We start from the raw sequence: 25,071 nt of genomic DNA on the forward strand, positions 1-25,071 counted from the left end.
GTCGTGGCAAACACTCGTGCAGGGAGGGGCGGGGGCATGCCCTACCCATCATTCTCTCTCACCTATCACAGGAGTATCTGGATCTGTCAATGCCCTTAGACCAGTACTCGCCCAGCTTTCCTGACACCCGAAGCTCTACCTGCTCCTCAGGGGAGGATTCTGTCTTCTCTCATGAGCCGTTGCCTGAGGAGCCCTGTCTACCCCGACACCCTACCCAACTTGCCAATGGTGGACTCAAACGACGCTGACTGCCACCCCCTTCCTTCCCCAACCTCCATCATCAACAGTGTCCCTTTCCCACAGCTCCCTGCTGGACTCACTGCCTTTCCCTGCCCCTTTCCTGCTGGCAGGAGTCAGCTGCCTACTTGGGGCCTTCCTGTGTGGCCTGCCTGCACCCACTGAGCTCTCTCTCTTCCTCCTCTTCCTCTCAACCTGCTTGTGAGAGAGAGGAGCAAAGAGGCAGGTACTTGCTGGTGGCCACTTTGTTCCTTCCCAGGTGTTGGACCAAGACCCCCTCCCTGCCACCCAGCACTGCCTGGAAGGTTGGGGAGTGGGAAGTGAGCAGGCATGCAAGTGAGAGCTTTACTGAGCTTTCTAGTATTGGTATTGTCTGTTTCACCTTAACCTGTCAGTCCCTTGCATTCTGGTGGCAGGTGCCTTGTCCTCAGGGCTACAGCAATAGGGAGCTCAATGCTTCAGCCTCAGTTGAAGGTAACCTCTGCTCCAGATGGATGGTGCCAGTGGCATATTAATTCCAATACTAATTTGCTTTGCTGACCAAATACCTGGTACCAGAGGATGATGAGGCAAAGACTGGGAGTAGTGGTGTGGCCCTGGGGCCCAGCCCTGAACTAGGGGCTTTGTATATAGCTATGAAGAAAACACAAAGTGTATAAATCTGAGTATATATTTACATGTCTTTTTAAAAGGGTCGTTACCAGAGATTTACCCATTGGGTAAGATGCTCCTGGTGGTTGGGAGGCATCAGTTGCTATATATTAAAAAAAAGAAAAAGAAAAAAGAAAAAAAAAAAAAAAGGAAAATGTTTTTAAAAAGGTCATATATTTTTTGCTACTTTTGCTGTTTTATTTTTTTAAATTATGTTCTAAACCTATTTTCAGTTTAGGTCCCTCAATAAAATTTGCTGCTGCTTCATTTTTATACGGGCTGTGTGAAAAGGGAGCAAATGAACACAGGAAAGAAGGGAGACTAAGGGTCCGTGGGCTGTCTGTCCAGCGGGCACCATGTTCCCTGCAGTTCCCTGGTAATCTCTTCCTCCTAGGTTGTGCACCCAGACCTCCAGGACAAACTTCCTGCCTCTCCCATGCTTTTGGAAAGGCAGGAAAAGAAGATGTCTGCATCTTGGCAGGAATCATGCCCTAGAGGTGCTGGGCAGAAAGCCAAGACCAAGCAGCCCACAACCACAGATTGTTTCCTCAGAGGAAGCAGGGAAGGGGCCACAGAGAGGAGGGGCCTTGGAACAACCCAGGGGTAAAAAAAAAACCTAAAGTGACTGAGAGGAAAGCTAAAGACTGATCAAAAAGGTCTGCAAAGACTCAAACCCAAGATAGTTGGCTCCCCTAACACCTGTGATGTGGGTGTAGCTTGGCCTGTGCCTCTGAGTGAGGGAAAACTTGTCATCTACTTCTACATTCAGGTCCCTTCACTTTATCTTTTCCAGCCTCCTCTGTTTATTATTGTCCCCCAAACCATTCTTCCTGTATCTACATGACCAGACTGCATTTGTTGGGTCTATCACAGTTCTTGGCTTCCTATAGTTCTTCCTGTACAAACTCCACCTCCTCCCTCAGGAAAAGGAAAAAAAAATCTCTAAATGTTTTGGTTTTTGGCTACTTGGAAACTTCTGCCACCTGCTGGTTGTCACTGCCCTCACCAAGTGGATTCTGGCTCTTCTATACCTTATTGTTCAACCTAGTACTACTCAGCCTGTCCTTAAAGCTTGCTTTTTGCTGGGCAACTGCTGGAACAAAAAAGTTCAGCATTTCTGTAGGGAAAATGGGATTGCTGCTTTAAATTAACTCTCTGAGCTGGGCATATTTTGGCAGCAGCTGTGTTGGTAACCATTGTAAAATTCCCTTATCTTTGTTTCTCTCTGTAAATATGCAACTGTTGGCATATTACCATTTGTGTTTATGTTTAAAGAAGGCATAATTTAGTGAACGGAACCAGGAAATGAATTTTAGCTCTTAAAATCATGTGCTTTGAGACCATATAGTAGTGTCTTTCCTTGTAATGGTGGTAATTTCTGCCTTGGCCCTACCTGATATGATTTTGTGTGAGTGGATGGAGGATCTATAAAGGGCTTTATATGCCTGTAGGAGAGGTGCTAGAGAAATATAAGGTACCATTATTATAACAATGATGTCCTTGCTATTACTACTCAAATCACCCACAAATTTCCCCAGAGGATGGGTTGGCTGTCAAATAAAAAATAGTGAAATTGACCTGAGAGAAAATGAAATGACCATTTTACTTAGATGACCAGATTCGTTCTCCTGGGGAAGGAAATCCAGTTTATCTAATGAAGACATTTTGCTGTCAAAGCACTGAATCTGCCTGGTTTCCTGAGGGTTAAAAGATTAGGGCCTGGGATCACCATAGCATTAATCAATACTGCCTTTCCATCTTTCCTAATTGCCATAGGCTGAAGATCATCATTCCCTTGGCACTGCTAATGTAATGTATTGATCTCAGGTAAGTAAGATTGAACATGAGATGAAGCAAGAAATCTATCTTAACAAACTCACTGTGTCTATCAGTCACCACTGGGTGGCACCAGCAAGCTAATCTCACACCATTAGGGAATGTGCCAGTTTGCTTTGAAGTAATATTAATCTGACCTTACCTGTGAGTATGTACTGGTGGTGAGTGACAAGTCTTTAGCCTAGGTTTAGCATTACAGAGCATTGATTGGATATCACTATTATGAGTTGTACTGCAGTGATTAAATTACAGTATTATTCCTGGCACAAGTGCAGGACCATAAGTGCCACCAACTCTGTATTGGAACAGAATTCTGTGTGAGTAAGACACCGGCTAAGTCTAACATCACTGTGGTTGGATGTTAGAGAATACCAAAGATCAGCAATGATATTAGTAGCTGGTAGAGCCAAGGAACCTGCATCTGCAGAGTAGAGTAGAGAGCAGTGAGATAGAAAGGAGGGGGCTTCAAAGCAACCTGGCATTGCCTTTCATTCCCTCAACTGATGAACCAGGAAGGGGGAATATCAACAAGAACTCAGATGTTAAAGAAGACTCGGTAGGAGGCAAGTTCCCTCTGGTCGACACTTAGCAATATTGAAAACCTTCTGTATCGTTCTGCCTCCCAGATGCGTGCCTTGGCACATGGAAGTGATGCATTGGGTAACTGTGATGCCAACTAGTTCAGCTGTCTCTTGTGATTCCAGGAGACCTAGAGCAAGTGGTGCACATCTCTTTCCAACTCTGCATTGTTCAGTGATTTCATGTTGGTGGCCTGAAATCAGCCTGGTAGAAGTATTACATCACTGAAACCTGCAAATGCTACAAATTAGGGTTGTTCCCCCTCAGGTTTGATTGCTAATCATGCCAGAGCAACATCAGCCAGGTTTTGGCATGGGGCTAAATCTAACAGTCATGGAACCCAACAGCCAAACACCCTAAGTGATAAGTATAAAGAAACATTCCTGAGTTTTCTTGGACAGCTACTCTCTTTAAGAGGGGGAAGTGTGTCAAGTGTCTTACATGCTTAGATATTAGAAAAAAATATGTGAAGGCCAACTTGGGCCAAAAGTGGCCAGGCCCCCTCAACCTAACCATTCCCAATCAGCTCATAGGGAAAGGCTGAAAGAATTGTAAACAACCCAATTACATATGCAACTCATTCAAATGAAACAAACCTGAGCAAGTTTAGCTTATTCCTTTCCCATAATTCATACCTGAGATGTAGACGAATTAAAAAAAAAAAAACACCCATCATCTTAAAAATGGGAAAATTTATTGTGAATCACTTGGCTCTGCCAATAGCAATATCCATAGAATCCTGTATTCGCAAGTAGGGATTCATCATCCTTAAGGAGCTGAAATTAACTGGTAGGACAGGGTGGGTTTATCCTCTGATGGAGAAGTTTAGGAAGCATTTTAAAGTGCATGTTCTTGCTATAAAGTGCTGGTGACATTTATCATATAGGTGGTTCCAGGTGAAGCAGATCTGCATTTTACTTGGTTTAATTGACTCCACCTAACTTCTTTCAGTTTCACAGCAAGTAATCTAATTTCATCACTCACAGGCTAAAATACCTTTGTCCTTCTCACTTCCCCAAAGGAAGAAAGCTTTTGGTCAGCTGCATAGCAATCTGTTCAGTTGTTTCACTATTAATAATAATGAAAACACTGAATATAAATAACTAAATATTCTACTTGTTACTAAGTAGCATAGGGATTATATCAAACTTTACCAACCCCTATGACTAACAAAGTCTTATTTGTGAGAGACAAACTGACCAAAAAACACACACCCAGCACAAACAAATGGTTAAGCGTTAAACCCTTAATTATGTTTCTTAGCAAAATGGTGGCTAATGAAAGCCATATGTGCTAGAATAGTGACCACCTCCCAGATTCCAGCAGCCTTTGCAAGCCCAGGAGGAGGATGTTTTGGAACAGTTAAGCAGTAGCCAAGTCTTGATTGCCAGTCTGTTTAGCTTCCCATTTTCCCTTCTAAGAAGCATTTCCTTTATATCTAGAAAGACCTTACTGAGAAGTATATCCATCCTGTCTCACAGGGTACTTTGTTTCTGTTCCTACTGAGGATCATTCTGAAAAAGTTGGCTTAGGTGCTCTTAAAATGACTTTTGGAGTCTCCAAGTTCTGACTCAAGATTCCAAACCATAGGAGGCAAAGATATCCAAGGTGCCAAGATAATTCCATTATGCAAAACAATTTCCTTTCTTAAAAGACATGCACACAAATAGGAAACTGTTAAAAAAAAATACATGGTGGTGGGGGTGGACTTTACAGCTTAGTGGGATGACATAATGGTACAGAGGAAATGGACTTTGCAATTACATTTCTCTAAATGGCCTGAACTTGGTGTCACTGCTGACATCATCTGGAATGTTTACAAGGCCCCAAAGGACTGCCCCAAGGACTAAATGGCTGATCCTCTATCTCAAACCAGATACTGTCTTAGCCTGAAGTTCTTCATGGGTGCCACTGCAGAAGAGGGCTGATAGCTGGAGGGAGCGAGCTCCATCCTCAAGTAGTTCTTAGGCTCCTTTTGAATTAGCCTTGCTGTTCTGGGATGTCTTCTGTGATTTGGCCTGGAGTGTCTAGGTAGAAAACATAGGCATTGGTTGCAATTAGTAATTTATAAATTTACTTTGGTAATGAAAATGAAGAAGACAGGTAAACAAGGCCCCCAAGTGCCTTGGGATCACTTTCAGAATGCTGTGTTCACAGATATCAGCAGCTTTGGTCCTCTGCCACTTCACAATTCTACTGTCCTGTGACCTCCCCTGTTGTTTATTTGTGTCATGCTTTTTGCCCTTGCCCCAAACTCCTTCACTCAAATGGGAAGAGTGAATAGATAAATATTTTTTTATTTATAAGTATGTCTCCTAAAATTTTAATTGCTTTTCTTCTAGTGTTTCCTGACATCAGAAACCTGTGTAAAACATAACATACAGAAACTATTTCCATCTAGTTCATAAAAAATAAGGATCTGCCTGTATTGTAATTAGCTTCTAGACTTAACGTGTTTAGGTCTGGTCCACCATGGCATTTGTTGGTAATTTTTTTACTTTTGGGTAATTGAGGTAACAGGCATATAGTACATCTTATAAAAGATGACTAAAGTTCTGCCTACAACTTCCTGTTTGGATGACAGGAAGAACTGTGTGGTGTTTTGCCATGGTCATAATTATAGATTCTCACTACCTTTAGAGATAACTAGAGGGAAAGCTTTTTTCTGTTTTCTTTCTTGTTAGGTACTTACAGCTTCTTTAGAAGAAGTAATGGGTCCTTTAGGTAATGAAATAGGTGTTGATGGTGTTTTGGGTGATGATGACACTGATGGCAGTTGTGTAAATTCTTCATCCTTAAACATCACAATTGAGAATTGGATTACTGATGTTAAAACAGAATGTGATGGTTGCAATTAAGGATTACAATATTAAAACCAAAAGTGTCATTATATAAGTTAAGCATTCATCAAAAAGATAGAAATTGGCATCTTCTATCTAGCTTTTCAAATGTGGCAGTAAAATTAGATGGAAACAATTAGAGAAGAGAAAACATTTAGAAATTAAATGTATAGTGGATCTACTATCATGACTACCAAGAACAACTACTTCATATTCAGAAACAACTTCTTTATGTTCTCTCGTTTTTGGCAGTTTTGGGGATCAAACCCAGGGTCTTGCACATGCTAAACAGGCATTCTGCCACTGAGCTATATCCTTAGCCCACAACTGCTTCATATTCTGGAATAGAATTCAAAAGGCAAAATCTGGAATCCAGTTACATATAACCAAATATTGAACTTTTTTTTTTTTTTTTTCCCAGTGGTGGAGAGATCAAACCCAGTGTCTTGCACATTCTAGGCAAGGGTTCAACCACTGAGCCACACTCTTAATCCCAAATGTTAAACTTCCTTAGAAACAGATCAAACAGTACAATAAATGTTCCTTAATAAAGGAATAAATTCAGTTTCGTTGAAAGGATTAAAAATAGAGAAAATTAATGTAGCACTTTATATTTTTAACTTAAGCAAGAAGTAATTGTCTAACCTTAGTTCCCTTCAATTGAGGTGCAGAATCTACCGTGTCTTCTTTAGAGTCAGGGGAAGTAGGTGATTCCACAGGAATGTCTATCTTTGCAGCCTAATGAAAATAACATTTTACATAAGCATTAGCTTTCTGCTTTTCCTGAAGCTCAAGTTCTTTTATAGTAGTCAGTGCTTTTTAGCACATTTTGCTTTCCATTAAATCCCTCACTTCCTCTCCAAACTACACCCTTTGTGAATAACATGAAATATGCCCCTGAAATAGCAACTTAGTATTACTATTTGAGTTTTGAGCCCTCTACTTATAAATGAAGCACTCTAATTAAATTCTAGTACTTGAAATCCTCAGTCATTAACAAGCCAGTGACTTGCCAATATTGGTCCTGTTCTTAGTCTCAAAAAGAAGTTGCCATTTCTCAATTACTTATCAGTTTCTAATAGCAATGACATAGTCAAAATTGACATCTATTGTTTTTAGTATCATAGTAAATGGTAAATTTGCCTGACTAAAAATGTAGGCATTGCTTAGTAAAAGCACCTAAAAAGCTAGGGGTATAGCTCAGTGGTTAAAGTATATGCTTAGCATGGTCTAGGCCCTCGGTAACAAGCAAGATGAGGAAAGATAATAACAATAGATAACAGGTTAGATGAAGGAGTAATGATAAAATAATTAGTCAATCTATCATTAAAAATTATATTAATTAGATTTTGATAAAAAAATCACTAATTTTTGGAAATAACCTCTTTTGTGTCCTTTGGAGGAAAGGAAGCTATCTAAATTCAAAGTCATAGCATTCTTTATTTGATATCATAAGTTCTTTTTGAAACCTGGTATGCTACTTGTTCTCATTTTATAGAAGTTTAAAAACATGAATGAAAAGAACAACCAATAAAATTCCAAGGAGCTTGTCACATTGTCCTTAATTCCTTTTTCTTACTCCAGAAATCAACATCTAAATAGAGTTAATGCCCATAAAGAATAATTTTGAGAATCCAAATTTAGCCTGAGACATATTCCTCCAAGATTCCCTTGCTCCTGAAAGCAGTCTAAGAATGACAAAAAAACTTAAGTCTGTTTTGAATGGATCCAGGGGTTTGATCCAGAAGTCACTAGCCTGCCTTCATAGTCTGTACAAAATTGCCCCAAATCAGAATATTCTGTGGAAATACATAAGGGGAAATCATTTACTGAAGTAGATATTCCATGCTTCAACTAATTATCCTTGGCTTGGCCTAGGGAGTCAACATCATATCTAAGATTAAAAATGACTGGTCCTAGCCAAGTACAGTAGCACACTTCTGTAATCCCAGCAGCTCCAGGGGCTGAGGCTGGAGGATCACAGGTTCAAAGCCAGTCTCGGCAACTTAGTGAGACCCTGTCTCTAAATAAAATACTGAAAAGGGATGGGGATGTGGCTCAGCAGTTATATGCCCCTGGGTTCAATCCCTGGTACAAAAAAACAAAACAAAAAAAGAAAAAAGACTTGTCCTCACTTTGAGTACTTAAGACTAATCTGCTAAACCACATGTGTAGCATCTTCTACAGTCATATTTCCTTTCTTGCTTATGAAGACTAGAAACCACATAGTAGTGAAAAGCTCTTTCTGATGTACCCAGAGCAAAGTGCTGCAGTGCTTGGGCCTATCCTGAGTTGGTTCTTCGGTGAAATAACAGGAGGAAAAAAGTTGCTGAGTTGAAGGCAAAAAAAGAGTAAGGAAATGAGTTGAGTGTCTTTAATTTTTTCTTTTTAGAATTATAAAGAAGATGTTAAAGCTAGTTGGGCCAAATTCCAAAAGAAATGCCAGCTTTGACTATAAGAGGAAACAAGACAGTTGTGGACACATACAGATTCTCCCTGAACCCAGTTACTCACTTCTGCACTTTGTGGTATCTCAATTGGCTTTGGCTTCACATCTATCAGGTAGAAGGTGCGTGACAGGAGCAAAAGAGAAGGAGGGACGTTCTCCTTCAAGTGGAGGTCCAGCCACTGGACAAAGAATAAAATATAATAGAATCACAGAATGTTAAAGCTGAAGTGACCCACAGTCATCTATTGCTTCCCTCAGCTGCAACTTCCCCCCACTTATGCTGAACAAGTATAAAAACACCAGGCAACTGACTTCTCTTCCAGTGCTAGTACTTGGCAGCAGCACACACACACACACTGTAGTGGGATCTCAGACCCGGAGAGGGAGCAACTAAGTTCCCGATCCAATTATGGATTAAAGTAATTAAGCATCTTCTCTAAGACAAAAAGTGGCATGAAAGAATAAATCGGTTTCATTAACCAAACAAACATTAGAATGAGGATGAGATGTAAAATTTTAAGTATTAAGTAGGCCAAGCTTTTCTTTTTTAAAATGTTTTTAGATCATTCATAAATAAACAAAAGACAATTCAAAAAGTAAAATGCTTTCAATAAAAATAAGTCTGGTTCTTCCACCCTCTTTCCATGCTGCCATAATGGTGTGCCTGAATGTCCTGGCTGATGCTTTCAAGAGCATCAACATGCTGAAAAGAGGCAAATGCCAGGTTCTTATTAGGCTGTGCTCCAAAGTTGTCATCTGTTTTCTGTAATGATGAAGCATGGTTACATTGGTCAGTTTGAAGTCACTGATGATCAGGGCTTGGAAAATTGTTGGGAACCTCACAGGCAGGTTAAACAAGCTGTGATCAGCCCCAGGTTTGATGTGCAGCTCAAAGATCTAGAAAAATGGCAGAATAATTTGCTTATCCTGTCAGTTTGGTTTCAATGTATTGACAACTTAAACTGGCATCACAGACCACGAAGAAGCAAGGCAAAAATACAGGAGAGAAAATCCTGGGATTCTTTTTCTAGGGATGTAAAATATAAAAGATGTTGAAGGAAAAAAAAAAAACAAGTCTGCCTTCCACCCCTATTCTCAAGGCACCTTCTTCCCTAGAAGTAACCTTTGGTACCAGATTCCTTATATAATCCTCCACGACATCATATATATACATATATAAAATATCTTTATTTTGGTACTGGGGGTTGATCCCAGAGGTGATTAACCACTGAGCCATTTTTAATTTTTCCCCAACCCTTTTTTATTTATTTACTTATTTATTTTTATTTTGAGACAGGGTCTCAGTTGCTGAGGCTGGCCTCAAACTTGGAATCCTCCTGCCTCAGCCTCCTGAGTTGCCAGGATTACAGGTATGCACCACCACACCTGGCTGATTTATGCTTTTAAATTTTTACACAAAGGGTAATGTGCACACAATTTTGTCTTTTGCATTTTTTTTAATGAGTTATCTTGGCAATTGATTCACATCAGTAGATGTAGGTAGATGTAGTGCTGATTCTCTTTAAATACTAGTAAAAAATTTTATTATATGGAAATGCCACAGTATATTTGGTGATTCTCATATCAATGATTTTTAGGCTATTTCCAATTGTTTGCTATTACAAATGGTGCTGCAATAGATAATCTTATACATATTTCATTTTGCACATGTCCAAGAATATGGGATAAATTCCTAGAAGTAAAGTTGATGAGTCAAAGAGTATATGAATTTTTAAAGTTTGAAAGATAATGCCAAATTACTCTTCATGGAGGTTTTTTACCAGCAATGCAAGAACGCCCCTTTACCCAACCTCTTAAAAAACAGTGTGATTACAACGTCTGATCTTTGCCAATATAATAGTGAATGTGGCATCTCTTAGTTTTAATTTATCATATGAGTAAGGTGAAGATATGTCATGTTTACCATTTTTCAATTTTCTTTTTGTGAATTAAACAACATAGGATTATCCTTAATGGAATTCTTTAAGTAATACTTAATGCTGAATATCAATATGATTATGTTAACATTCTTATTCCCTTGTTGGTGATTATAAAATAATATACCCTTTCAAGAAAACAACTTGACGGTATAATACTCTATGACATTTAATACTTCAATTTTAAGAAATTCATGGACTGGGGAGATAGCTCAGTTGGTAGAGTGCTTGCCTTGCAAGCACAAGGCCCTGGGTTCGATCCCCAGCACCACAAAAAAAAAAAAAAAAAAAAGAAAGAAAGAAAAAAAGAAATTCATGATTTTAAGTGTCTCTACAATATGTTCATCTTCCAAATATAGTTGGTCCCACATGTAAAAGGAAATAGTTCCTGACCATGGTTTCAAAGTCACAACAATGGCTTCTTTCCCAAAAATAATCTCTGTACATTTTTTAAATTATAAAAATGAGAATTTTAATAGGAGTTATCCCTTTGTTTTAAAGCATTGGTAGTTTTGATTAAATTACTATTGGATGGATAATTTTTTTTTTTTTTTTTTTTTTTTTTTTGTGGTACTGGGGATTGAACCCAGGGCCTTGTACTTGCAAGACACTCTACCAACTGAGCTATATCCCCAGCCCTGAAGGATAATATGAAACATCTATTAGCAAAGCAAATACTGAATTGGTTTGGAGCAGCATTAATTGGGCACTACAAGGTGAGGTCCATATGTCTAGACAGAGTCACATCCATAAAACGACTTGAATCAGAATTTCTGCTCAGACCGGTACAGTACCTAGAGTAGGCAAAATTCAAAGGTGGTCTCAACATTCCTGCTTCCTGTTATACCCACACTGTCTCACAGGTACTCAATAAAACATTATTCTATGTGTTATATGAAGGGATTTTGGAGATTAAGGTCCCAAGTCAGTTGACCTTGAGAACTTTTCCAGTTAGGCCTCACCTAATACCCTTTAAATCTGGGGCTAGAGGTCAAAAATGGGAAGTTTGATATTTGAAGTGTGAGGGGGATCTGTCATGTAACAAGTCCACTGCTAGCTTTGCAGATAGAGGGGGCCAAGAGGTAAGGCATATAGGTAACTCTTGGAGCTGAGAGCAGTCCAGGGCTTGAAACCACTGAGGAAATAAGGACTTCAGTTCTATAAGGAGCTGGTTTCAGTCATTGAACTGAATGATCTTAAAAATGGACTCATCCTCATATCCTCCAGAAAGGAACACAGCCTATACCTCTAACCTATGGAACTGTGAACTAAGTTTCTGGTAATTTGTAATACAGCTATAGAAAGCTAATAAAATGCCCTGTCCCAATCAAAGTGCAAAATAAATCTAGCTTCTTCAGTGTTCTGCTGTTCAATGAGTAAAGCAAATCAGGTAAAATGGTTCACTTTTGCTAAGGTTTAGATCTTAAATGTCCCCCAAAAACCTATGTGCTAAAAGGCTTGGTCACCAGCCTATGGCACTGTTGAGAGTTGGTAGAACTTTTAGGAGGTAAGGCCTAGTGGCAAGAAGTTAGGTCATTTGGGGACATGCCCTTAAAAGGGATTTTGAGACCCTAGGCCCTTCCTTTTTCCTTTCTGACTACCTTGATATGACCTCTGCCATGCACTTCTGCCATCATGAACTATGCTGCCATAGTCCCAAAGCAATAAGACCAAGTGATCATGAACTGAAATCCTTGAGACAAAATAAACTTTTCTTCTGATAAATTATTTCCCATATTTTGTCACAGCAATGGAAAGCTGACTAAAACAGCTTACAAAGTAAATATTCACAAGATGAGGTCTGCAAATCATAGGGGAGAGAGCTCCAGAGAAGAGACTGGGAGTGCATCTACTTGCCTCTGTGAGCTGTTGTTGCAGTTGTTCCTCAGTAAGACCCAGTGATCTCATCCCTCGGGTCCTACAGGCAGATTGTAGTTCTGAAACACTCAAAGCCTTCACCCCTTCTTTGGCAATCATCTGCAAGAAATGTTAAGGAACTGTGTTTGATCTTTGTGTTCCAATTTTATCTAATCCCCTACATTCCAGCAAATCAGTAGAATTTGATTATTTGATCCTTTGTTCCCTGCACGGACTGCTGCAAAGTCCAGGACACTAAAAAATTCAAGGTGACTTAGGAAAGGTGTAGTTTAAAGAAGGAAATCCTGCTGGCAGGTATTAATAAATGTTATGGGGTGCAACTTAAGAACAGACCGATCACCACTGAGAAGTCCAAATTTGAGAGTCTTTATTAAGCCGGCCGGCTGACTGTCTCACACAATGCCCCAAAAAATGACTATTGGGAGAACAGCCCTGACCACAGGGTTGTAGGGGTTTTTATACCAATAATCACATTAATCATAAGTGTGGCTATGATTCAAAATTACACATTAACATCATGAGATCATTGACAGAGGGAGAAGTGGGTCAAAATGACCCTTACCTAGGTCCAAACTAAAGAATGGTTACTAACATCCACATAATCACTGTTCACATGGTACATTGTTTAGGAGCAATAGGAATCAAAAAAGAGCAATTCTTTACTACATAGTAGTTGCCATTGTATATTATTAAACATGTCACACCAAGTAACTGATGATGGGCACAGAGGTGGGGTGTTCCCATGGGAGTTTATTTCCTACATAACATGGAGTCTCAGAGCAAAATGGAGTCGGCCCATCACATAGAGAACTTTCTTTCTTTTTTCTTTGTTTTATTTTGTTACTGGGAATTGAACCCAGGGCCACTTAACCACTGAGCTGCATCCCCAGTGGGCGCCACCCCCCCGCCGCCCCCAACACACACACTTTTTTTTTATTTGAAACGGTCCTGCTAAGTTGTTTAGGACCTCACTAAGTTGCTGAGGCTGGTCACGAACTTGCAATCTTCCTACCTCAGCCTTCCAAGTTGCTGGGATTACAGGCATGTGCCACCACACCTGGCTAATAATAGAGATATTTCTACAACTCCTCAACATTTTATCAACAAAGTATTTCCCCTCTTGCATTTTGCAGTATCTGGTTGTGACATCTTCTTTTCCCTTCCATAGCATCTTTAGGGTTTATTAGAAAAAATGTTGCACTTGAAAAGCTTTCATGGTACCATTTGTTGCATGTCCCAGTACTGTTTTTCCCCCACTGTCCCCTACCACCACCGTGGGAATGCTCTTACTGGACCACAAAACTCCTTCAATAAATAACAGTTTCTGCTTGATGTGATCCAAAACTATGGTACCTCTGGTACCAGTATTGCTTATTCCAAAGTTCTGAAAGCAACATGTAAAACAAAATAAGGCCAACAGGATCATGCTTTCACATTTCTGAGACGCCTGCTCCCACTGGTAGAATGTTTTATAGCAGCTGATTTAGATTCAAGAAACGCTTCCTTTTTTTTTTTTTTTTTTTTTTTTTTTTTTTAAGGAGTCTAATTAGTAGTTATAGTCAAAATGGTGCCTTCTGTAAGATGTCGAGGCTCTGCTTTTCCTTACAGCATTATGCTTTGCCACCCGCTTCTAACCAGCCCAACTCACTCAGCAGAATATTTACTTTGGCAACAGCTCCTCAGTAGGGGAGCAGAGGTGTGCAGGGTAAAGCCTTGCCAGGAATCTACTGAGCTGCTATTTCCTTCCCAGCAGGTCCTAACTGCTTTAGATTAGTCTCAGCTAAGACATCCAAATTACTGACTGCTTATGATGGCATTCTTAAGAAAATGGGTCCCAGTGTAACAAACAATTCCTAAAATGATTGTTTTAACCACTCATTTTGCCAGAATCAATCCATGAGCAGACCCAGCAGAAAATATTGCACTTCATCACAAAGGCACCCTAAGATGCCTCCCAATGCCTCCCAAATCCCCTTCAGCTATGGTTAAGCTCTTACTTTATCATCTGCTTTTATAGACTTCAGTGTCATCAGGAGCTGAAAGCGGAGCAAATTGTTGGTTCCAAAGGTCTGCAATTCTAGCAGTTTACAAAGAGCAACCAACTGAGGTCGATCTAAGTGCTCCAGGGCTAGCTGATCCTCAAAGAGTTTGGAAAAACGAAGTATCTCCTTTGTGCTGGGCTTATGGCCTGTCTGGACCTAGGCAATAAGACAAAGAAACTAATTAAAATGTATTTCCTACTAAATGTAACCTTCCCAAAAGACTTTTGAAATAGACATCAAAGCATTACGAACATTCTTTTCTTTTTTTGTAGCTATAGATGGACAGAATGCCTTTATTTTATTTGTTTATTTTTATGTGGTGTTAAGGATGGAACCCAGTGCCTCACACATGCTAGGCAAGCACTCTGCCACTGAGCTACAACCCCAGCCCATGAACTCTATTTTCTGTCTGGAACTGGAATCACCTGAAAAATAAGGAGAATTGTGCTGTTCTTTCCAAGAAGTTATCATCAACATATTGATTACTTAGGCTTTCCTGCAAACTACTATAAGTGTTTATGATGTTGTATGTTTACTATTACTGTATTTTATAACTTACATATTAGCAATTTCAAAGATTTGAACAATTTGGAAGCTCCATGATGACATGCATTTTTCATATAACTCCATCTCAGAAGTTTTTTGGTATGATATAAAAGACTAACACCTGTTTTACATAGGATGATAGCTGTGTAGAGGCATCTCCCATCTTGGCTCTGTTCCTCCTTGCCATTTCTGTAATTGTTTCTTGAAGGAATTTTGCTACTTCCAACTTTGCAGCCATTTTCTTCTTCTGTTTTTCTTCCTTAATAGTAGAAGAGGAAAAAGTTAATCTTTCATGACTGCAACTTGGCAAAGATGGAAAAAATAACTATCACCTTGTTATTGCTCATGCCTATAACATGTACTATATTAATATTATTTGCAAGCTTAATTGGGATTTGCAAGAACCAGAGCAAATACAAAATATCTTCTATTTGAAACTTGTTTCCTTAACCTTACATTTATTTCTCATTAATATGATGATCATAAGCATTTAAAAGGTCCAAAATGTTCCCTCATTGGAAGGCTTTGTCATTATTTAGAATGAGGTATATTTCTTAATCAACTAGGTTGCTACTTGAGCCAATTCCTGGTCTGAGTAGCCCTGGATCTTACACTACAAAGACAACTAGGAAATCAATTCTATGCTGAAGTAGTTAGAGAATAGATAAAGTTAATTACAATACAGTTAGTTAAGTGTTTTGGTACATATGAAAAAAAGCACTATACAAAGAGGAATTAAATGTACACTCTCAAGACACTAGGTTGACCAGTATTTCTTAATCCCTGTTCATCATGAGAAATGCCATGTGGTAGCATTTTCAATCTAACCATGGTCAGGGTGCTTGTGGGCGGAGAGAAATAGAAAAAAAGAGGAATATATCTATATCTAGTTATATCTATATATATTAGATCATTAGAATTTCCCAAGCAACTTAAAAACATACACATATAAATACACACGTATATACATATATAAAACATACATATGCATGCATATGAATGTTTATATGTAACATGTAAATATATGTTTTTATATATGTATGTACATATAAAAATGTTTTTAAAGTCACCCCGGAGATTCTAATGATCAGCCAATCATAGGAATCATTGATTTTTACATCTTAAGCGACCCAGCCAAAACAAAAATACACAACAGCAATACCATGGTTAGAATCCATTTAGTCTCTCATTCATATCTTCCATCTATCTATCTATCTATTTATCTATCTATCTATCTATCTATCTAATTTATTTATTTGGTACAAGGGATTGAACTCAGGGCACTTAACCACTGAGCCACATCCCCAGCACTTTTTTACATATTATTTTGAGACAGGGTCCCTCTGAGTCACTTAGGGCCTCCCTAAGTTGCTGAGGTTGACTTTGAACTCACAATCCTCCTGCCTCAGCCTCTGGAGCCCCTGGGATTACAGGCATGTGCCACCATGCCCAGTTATCCATTTATTTATTGAGCAATACCATATACTAGGTACTCAGGATTAAAATTAGCAAAAATTGATGAGTTACTGCCCTCTTCCAAGAGGCCTCTTCTACTCTAGTGAGATGGACAACAGTGACTAATAATAATCCAGTACTTCCACAAATTAACATAAAAATAGAACAAATAAGTGCTATGTAAGAGAAATATATGGTTCTTATTTATTTATTATTGTGTGTGTGTGGTCCTGGGGATTGAACCCAAGTTTGCTCTACCACTGAGCTACATCTGCAGACCCCCTGCCCTTTTTTTTTTTTTTAAACTTTGAGACAGAGTCTCTCCAAACTGCTGAGGCTAGTCCCAAAACTGCAATGTTCCTGCCTCGACCTCCTGAGCCACTGAGATTACAAGCTTGTGCCAGACTAGAGAAATGCAGGAGGAGCACAGAAAGCTCCTCTGACTCCCTCTCTGGAATACTGAGTGTGTGTGTGTGTGTGTGTGTGTGTGTGTGTGTGTGTCTATATGTATGTTTGGGGAATGTATGGCATTCCAGGGAAAGGTAATATTTAGATAAATCACTTCCCCTATTCCCCCACCTTCCCGTATTCACTAATGTTTTCCTTGGAATGCTGTGGCATTAATTCTAAATCATGGTTATCTCTCCTTTTTCTTTCCCCCCCTCCAATACTGGGCATGGAGCCCAGGCATGCTCTACCACTGACCTACATCCTCAGCCCTTTTTGTTTTTGAGACAAGGTCTCACTAAATTGCTAAGGCTGGCCTGGAACTTGTGATCTTCCTGCCTCAGCCTCCAGATTCTGCTTGGATTTCATGTACCACCACGCCTGACTAAGTGCTATTCTTTCTGTCTAGAATATCTTTTTCAAACTGTGGCAAAATTTCACCCTTTTAAGTCTCAGTTCTAAAGTTACCTCTCCTGTGAAATATTTCTGTCCTCTAGTAGTTTTGCTCACACTTTCATACCACTGTCTAATTGTCACACAGAAGGGGAAAAGTACCTCTGTTTTCTCATTCATCCCCTTGATGGCAACCATCAGGCACCTTCTTCTTAAGGACTACTCAGCACTGAAGAGTCTATGTGGCTGAATAAATCATACCTACTGTTTAATTAGTCACCACAGTGGGTTTTTTGTTATCTTTATTTTTTTTAATTAAACTTCAGTGGGGAAGGGATACTCTTTCAAAATAAATGGTACTAGAAAAACAGTTTTCACATGCAAAACTGTAATGTAACTGACATTACACCTTTCATAAAAATTAACTCTAAATGGATCATAGATCTAAATGTAAAATGTAAAGCTATGAAACTCCTCAGAAAGAGAAGGAGAAAAATCTAGGGTGATCTTGGGTTTGGCAATGAGTCTTTAGCTGCAATAGCAAACGCATGATCCATGAAAGAAAAAATTGGTAAGATGGGCTTCATTAAAAGTGTTTGCTTTGTGATAGACACTTGTCAGGAATAAAAAGATAACCCACAGACTAGGAGAAAATATTTACAAATTATTTATCTGATAAAGGACTTTTTTCCAAAATATACAAAGAACTCAAAACCACAATAAGAAGAAAAACCACCCAATTAAAAAGTAGACAAAAGATTTGAATAGACACCTCCTCAAAGAAGAAACACAGATGGCAAATATTCACATGAAAATATGCTCAACATTCATATATCATGAGAGAACTGCAAATGAGAGCAACAATGAGATACCAGTACATATCTACTAGAATGACTAATAGTTAACACATGGACAACATCAAATGCTGGGGAAGATGTAGAACAACAGGACTGTCATTCCTGGTTGGCAATGCAGAATAGTACAGCTACTTTGTTTTTGGTGGTGCTGGGGATTGAACCCAGGGCCTTGTGCATGCGAGGCAAGCACTCTACCAACTGAGATATAGCCCTAGCCCTAGTACAGCTACTTTGGAAGACAGTTTAGTAATTTCATATATAACTAAACATAGTATTATCATTTGATCCAGCAAACACTCCCCTAGTTATTTACCCAAATGAACTGAAAAGTTACATCCATATGAAAACCTGAACACAATTATAGCAATTTTACTCCTAATAGCCCAAAATTGGAATCAACCAATTTTCAAAAGGTAAATGGATAAACCATGGTATATCCATACATAGGACTATTAGTCAGTGATAAAATTTATAAAATAAGCCATGAAAATACATGGAAGAATTTTAAATGCATATTGCCAGAACTCAACTTAAGCTTCATCTTAAATATCCCTTTGCTTATCATCAAGGTTCTGGATTTGATCCCCACTACCACTACACACTCCCCACCAATCCTAAAGTAGAAATATCAACTACTAGTGAGAAGCAGTCTCCTCCTCTACTCCCACCCCACAGTACTGGGGATCCAACCCAGGGCACTAACCATACTAGGCAAGAACTCAACCACCGAGTCACATCTCCAGTCCCCAAGAGAACCAGAGTTTCTTGCTGAGTTTTCCTTTTCAGTACAGGGCTGGAACCCAGGGGAACCCATCACTGAACTATACCTCCAGGCTTTGTTTTTTATTTTGAGATAGGGTTTGATAAGTTGCCAAGGCTGGCCTCCAACTTGTGATCCTCCTGCCTCAGCCTGCTGAGTTGCTGGGATTACAGGCATTAGCCACCACACCTGGCTCTTCCTGAGTTTCTTATTTATCTGCAACTGATTTATTGTATAATTTTAGGCAGTATTCTTAAATTTTTTATATATTTACCTATAGTTATACTATTTTTCAGAAGCCAGCTTAAAAAGGCTATACACTGCATGATTCCAGGTATATTACATTCTAGGAAAGAGAATATATATAATTCTAAAATTACAAAAATTAAAATAAAAATAAAAATATCAGTGGATGCCATGGGTTGCGGAAGGAACACACAAGGAACAAATAGTAGAGCACAGGGGATATTTAGAGCAGTAAAACTATTGTGTGTGATGATGTGAAGGCAGATAGATGACATTATGTATTTACAAAACCCACAACTGTATACCACAAAAGTGAACCCAAATGTCAAGTCTGTGATTTAAATAATGAATGTATCAATATGATTTCTTTAGTTGCAACAAATGCACCTCACTGGTGTAATATGGGGGATAGAAGTATATGGACATTCTCTACTTTCTGCCCAATTTTCATGTAAATTTAAAAACTGGTCCAAAAAATAAAGTCTCTCTCTCTTTTTTTTTTTTAAGTTCAAAAGTTCTACATACCTTTTTGGATTCAGTTTCAAAAGTTGATGGCAACATCTCTGGGAAGAGTTTCAGAAACACTGGTATCAAGAACTCCATGAAGGGTACAATTATGAATACCATAAATGGAACCAAGCGGAAGAAATCAGCACAAGTTCTCAATAGCTAAAGAATTAAATGCATAAGCAATATTTCATTATTTTATGATATGCTAAGAACAGAAAAGCCTGCCTTGATTCTTAAAGTGTTAAGAGCCCAAGATAGGTTTTCTGCAGCTGTTCAAAAAATAGGTGGGATTTTTCTCTTCACCTATAGCTCTTAAGTATTATTTATGGATCTCTTCAAGGAAATCTATAACAATCAAAAAATAATATTAGCATCTTAGCTTTCATCTAAGTGAAGGGTCTGCCATACTTTAATAACATAGTTAAAATTTATTGTTTTTCTTTTTTGAGATAGTGTCTCACTATGTTGGTCCTGAGCATTTGCGCTCAATTAATCCTCCCACCTCAGCCTCTCCAGTACCTGGGACTACAGGCATGTACCACTGTGTCTGGCTTTAAAATTGTTTTTTAAAATGCATATGCTTACTATATATACATATATATATATATATATATATATATATATTTTTTTTTTTTTTTTTTTTTTTTTGGTGCTGGGGATCGAACCCAGGGCCTTGTGCTTACAAGGCAAGCACTCTACTGACTATCTCCCCAGCCCCTATGCTTACTATATTAACAATACTTTGCATTTATTATTTCTTTTTTCTCCCCTCCCCACCCCCCACAGTATTGGGGATTGAATCCAGGGGTGCTCTAACACTAAGCTACTCCCCCAATTCTTTTAAATTTTTTTTGGTGGTACTGGGGATTAAACCCAGGAGTGCTCTATCCATGAGCTATATTCCCAGCCCTTTTCATTTTTTCACAAAGGGCCTTGCTAAGTTGTTGGAGATTGTCCTCAAATTTGTGATCCTCCTGCCTCAGCCTCTGGAGTCCCTAGGATTACAGGTATGCCCATGCCTGGCTAACAGTACTTGGCATTTCTGATGCACATTAAACTTGAAATCTCTCAATCTCTTGGAGAAATTAAAAAACATATCTATTCTGTAGACAAATATATAAAACAACAAAGAATACTGCCTAAAGCTGTACAGCAAGTCAGCTGTAGACCAATAAGAAACTCAGTAAGAAACTGGTTTTCTTGAGGCCTGGGGATGAAGCTGGGGGTAGAGCATTTACTTAGTACAAGGTCCTGGGTTGGATCCCCAGCACTGTGAGGTGAAGAAACTCATTTTCACCAGTAGTTAACTATTCCTACTTTAGGATTTGAGATGGAGAGTGTTAGAGATCAAACCCAGAGCCTTGAGTATGCAAGGCAAGCTACTTTGGGATATTTAAAATGAAGTTTAAAACTTGGTTCCCAAATAGTTCATTTTAATTTCACATCTTCTTGCTTGAATATGATTCTTGCCTACCCGTCGTCTCTCTCGTCTGGTCAGCACCTGTCCATGAAGCAGTCTCCAAACCACTTTGGTGGCAATTTTGGTGTCAATCCAAAGTAAGTAGAATCCGTTATAATAATATTTAAGTTCATCCATAATTTTTTGTCTGAAAGATCGCTTTCCTTCTTTAATCTTTGTTCCAATTTCTTTTGTGGACTGAGAGATTATCACCTTTGCCTTTTCTGGGATTTGCTCCAGCTGAGGTTTACCAGGGTTCTGTTGTAGCCAGCAAGTTGATGTGTGTAGCTTTTGTATTGGTCTAGTTCGTAAATGAAGTGTTTTATTGCCTGACTGACTGGGATAACAGTACTTCTTGCTTCTATAGTTCTTCATATATGTCTTATTTAAATGAGAATCTGGCAAGTGAAGAAATGCAAGTGATGGGGAATAAGAGCAGATAGGATGGACAAAATGGCTAGGGAATCTGGAATAAAGAGCAACATTTCTGAGTTGAGCACATACTATTACAAACTTAAAAATTAAAGAAATAGATATTTAGTTAAAACCAAACTTTTTAAAGCCTATAGGCAGCTGGTGTTTATTAGTGAATGAAATATACATATTTTGTTGTGGTGGTGGTAGGGATATAGCCTAGGGCATCATACATACTAAGCATATACTGTACCACTGAGCTACACTACTCCAAATATAATTTTTTGCCTCAACTGATAAATAATATTTTATATGTTCAAATATGCTCTATGAGAAATATTAATAAGTTAATTTCTAAGGATAAATTGCTTAGAAGTTCTTCAACCACTCATTTTAAAATCTACTAGCACACATCTTTCCATCAGGGATTATTATGTTCAAAAATATTGTCTTTAAGGACTATCATATTGTGTTTTTAATCTCTCTATTGACAATAGGAATGTTTTAATGAAACTTTCCATGGTCCCTGTGGGGGTAACCAATCAAATAATACCTCTTTGTCTATGTAATGTCTCCGGTCTCCCTTAAATGGGAGGCACTTACAGCTGAAATGCCCTTCACCTAAAATTTCTCAAGAACATTCAAAGTAAAAATTAGAATTGAGTATTCCCAGTCAAGGAGCTCTACATTCTATCACAACAGCTTATAGTCTTCACTTAAGACAATAAGATAGATCCAAGCTTTTTTATATTCTTTCATTCTTTTTCTTTTCTTTTCTTTTTTAAGGCGGGCTCTTCCTATATTGCCTATGTTATATGCCCAGCCTGGCCCTACACTTGAGATTCTCCTGCCTCAAGTTCCTGAGTAGCTGCATTATAGGCTCAGGCCACAAAGTAGATTTTTTCCCCCAGTGCTGGGAATGGAACCCATAGCCTCATGCATGCCAGTCATGAGCTACACCCCCAGCCCTGCTGAGTGTTTTTGAAGCATGCCAACATAAAAATATTCTTTGAATAACCAAAAGGGAAAATTTACAATGTGATAACATGCCTTAATGAAACAGGAATTTGCCATAGAAGGGACTTGTTCATTAGCCATTTTACTCATTTTTACATCAAAAGGCTTCATCAATTATAGAGGTGTCACTCTAAAACTACTCCATACTTATGTGTATGTGGTACTGGAAATTAAACCCAGGGACACTCTACCAACGAACTATATCTCCAGCCCATTTTAATTTTTATTTTGAGAAAGGGTCTAACTAAATTGCTGAGACTGGCCTCAAACTTGCAATCCTCTGCTTCAACCCCCTGAGTGTCACTGCACCTGTCACTACATCTTGTATCTTACCTGTACCAGACCTCTACAAAATCTCTCAGCACAAATTCTAAAGCATATAGAAGATTTTAGTAAGCTTCCTAAGAACAAACATAATTAAAAGTCAACAAGGTTTTAACTGTGTACTAAGTCAATCCTTTTACACATATCCTTTCCATCCTGAAGAATGAAGTTCATAAACTTATGGAGGGGGGATTCCAGTGCTTACCTTGTGCGGACAAAAGCTAAGACTGAATTGCAACTGTTGAATGCCATATTTACTTTTCTCTGAACAATTTTAACAAAGAGACCTAAGACAAAAGTAGTAACAATTTAGTATTTTTAAAAGACATCAATTAAACAATATGAGAATTTAAATGTTTCTAGCTATGGCAAGGGCAGAAAATTTGCATATTCAAAGTACAAAACCTCCTTCAGTTCATTCCTAACAATATTTTCTTAGCTCTGGATGTGAGAATGGACCTTTCAGATCCCAAAACACAGAAATGATCTCTAAGATGATAATGCTTATCAAGATGATATGACCGTCAAAGACATTTTTATTTCTGGGCAATATGTCTAGTAATCTTCCTTTGATGGTTGGCAGGTATTTAAGATGAGAAAAACACATCTATTTGTAGACTAAGAATACAAGCCGAAAGCAAATACCCTGAATTTGTTTTCTTCTCCCCTACCTTTTTCCTCCTCCCATGGATTTATTTTCAATTAGCTTTTTCCATGTTTGGCCAGGCTATCCCAAATCCTACAGCCTGAAAGTACTCACTAATCTCACTTATGTAGCAGAAAAGATATGCATGGTGCCTACATTCAAGTGCAGGTAAAACGGCGCTAGCGATTTTCCAGAGCCCAAATTGAGCTTTCCTCCATCAAGTGGCGCTTTTCAGCTAGGGCCAGCAAGGAGCTGTAAGGAACCTTAATCTCATACTATCTACTGTGCGTTCCTGTAAATGGGTTTAAGGGAGCATCAGGGTCTTTCTTGGACGGAAATCTCAACCACAGAGCTAACATTCTGAACAGGGCTCAGCGTCTCTGGAACCAGCCCAACGGTGGATGATGCTTTGCTGGAGCGAGACAAGACCTGCTGCGGCCGTAAATCCGCTCTCCCACCGGGCACTCCTGCTCTGGGCAGTGGGCCACCACTTTCCAGGCTGTCCGGGCCCGGGCGCAGACCGGCGGCCAGCACGGTGGCCAGCACGGCGGCCAGCACGGCCTGGCTTTTCGCACGGCCCCCACGCCCAGGGTTCCTGGGGTTACCTCTGACGCTGGCACGTCACCACCCGGGTGCAAAACGCGCCCTCTGCTTCCTCAGTCAGCGACTTTCGCGCGCGTAGTGTGTGGGTGGACTGTTGCGGTGGGGTCCCGGGATTTTGTGTGTGTGTGCGGGGGTGGGGCCGACACAGGAACGATCACTCTAGTGACCCGTGTGGTTGAAAATGAAGACAAGGAGAACGAGGGCTCAGGACACAGAAGAGACTCGAAAATGAAGCGCGGATGGAGGGGGAAATGGAGGCTGAGCTCCAAAGTTTGGGAGGCCAGGGAAGAGGACGAAATCACTGGCGGAGGAGAGCGCGGTGGGAACTGGAAACCGTGGGGGAAACTGGGCGCTGGTGGGAGGGGCAGGATGCAGAGGGAGCGGGCTCTGGAGAAGAACGCGCAGGCACGGTCCAAGTAACAGCCTGAGGACTTGGCCCGCCCACCCCTACCTCCTCGGCCCGGCTCCCGGGAACGGCCGCCGAGGTCCTCCCAGTTCCTTCCCAATTCCTCCCCGGCCCTTCAAGCTAGAAGGGCCCGAGGCCAAGTCTCTATGACTCCACCTCTTGTCCCTCGCCCCGTGACGTCACTCTGAGTGACGACACCGCCAACCAATGAACTCTCAAACTCTGGGAGGGCGGGCGTCCTTCACCGTAGCCACCCAGGAAGCAGCAAGGTCTCACCAGCAAAATGACTTCTCCGCTGGGTTTAGTTTAAAGAGTGTCGGTGCTGGAGGATCGAAGACTGGCGTTTTTCTGTCTGTCCACATTCTGTAGTCTGTGGCTATCCTCCTGGGAAACCCTTGAGTGAAGGTTGGATTAAAGAGGCTCTTGCCCTAGCAAGATAGTCTCCATGGTAACCTTCTCCGAGTCACGAATGACATCACTTTGATGTGTTCTCCCTCCGGCCCTTGCCCTCCTCCAACTCCGAAACTGCCTAGGGGGAC

General features: G+C 39.7%; 2 protein-coding genes across 18 annotated transcripts in view; one reads left to right on the plus strand and one right to left on the minus strand.

The window, feature by feature from the left end:
* Fgfr1 (fibroblast growth factor receptor 1) overlaps positions 1 to 9,718 on the plus strand; it is a 58,854-nt gene extending 49,136 nt beyond the window's left edge. For all 13 annotated transcript variants that reach the window (XM_047551165.1, XM_047551166.1, XM_047551162.1 and 10 more), the window contains one exon: positions 72 to 9,718. In XM_047551165.1, the coding sequence (XP_047407121.1) occupies positions 72 to 248 (177 nt within the window). In that variant the 3' untranslated portion in view covers positions 249 to 9,718. The remainder of the gene's footprint in view (positions 1 to 71) is intronic.
* On the minus strand, positions 3,981 to 24,583 carry Letm2 (leucine zipper and EF-hand containing transmembrane protein 2). Of its 5 annotated transcripts, none has more exons than XM_047551175.1 (11): positions 24,578 to 24,583; positions 23,083 to 23,164; positions 21,138 to 21,588; positions 19,679 to 19,822; positions 15,117 to 15,254; positions 14,405 to 14,605; positions 12,387 to 12,506; positions 8,658 to 8,771; positions 6,789 to 6,881; positions 5,996 to 6,097; positions 3,981 to 5,330 (listed from the first exon to the last, which is right to left on the minus strand). In XM_047551175.1, exons 2-11 carry the CDS (start codon positions 23,127 to 23,129, stop codon positions 5,268 to 5,270), a joined length of 1,473 nt encoding a protein of 490 aa, XP_047407131.1. In that variant the 5' UTR covers positions 23,130 to 23,164; positions 24,578 to 24,583; the 3' UTR covers positions 3,981 to 5,267. The 5 variants fall into 5 exon arrangements, with proteins under 5 accessions (XP_047407131.1, XP_047407129.1, XP_047407130.1 ...); XM_047551173.1 differs by lacking the exon at positions 24,578 to 24,583 and adding an exon at positions 24,129 to 24,459; XM_047551174.1 differs by lacking the exon at positions 24,578 to 24,583 and adding an exon at positions 23,680 to 23,973.
* Positions 24,584 to 25,071: the final 488 nt, after the last annotated feature.

The sequence above is a fragment of the Sciurus carolinensis genome, chromosome 4 (assembly GCF_902686445.1).
Source record: "Sciurus carolinensis chromosome 4, mSciCar1.2, whole genome shotgun sequence".
NCBI lineage: Eukaryota > Metazoa > Chordata > Mammalia > Rodentia > Sciuridae > Sciurus > Sciurus carolinensis.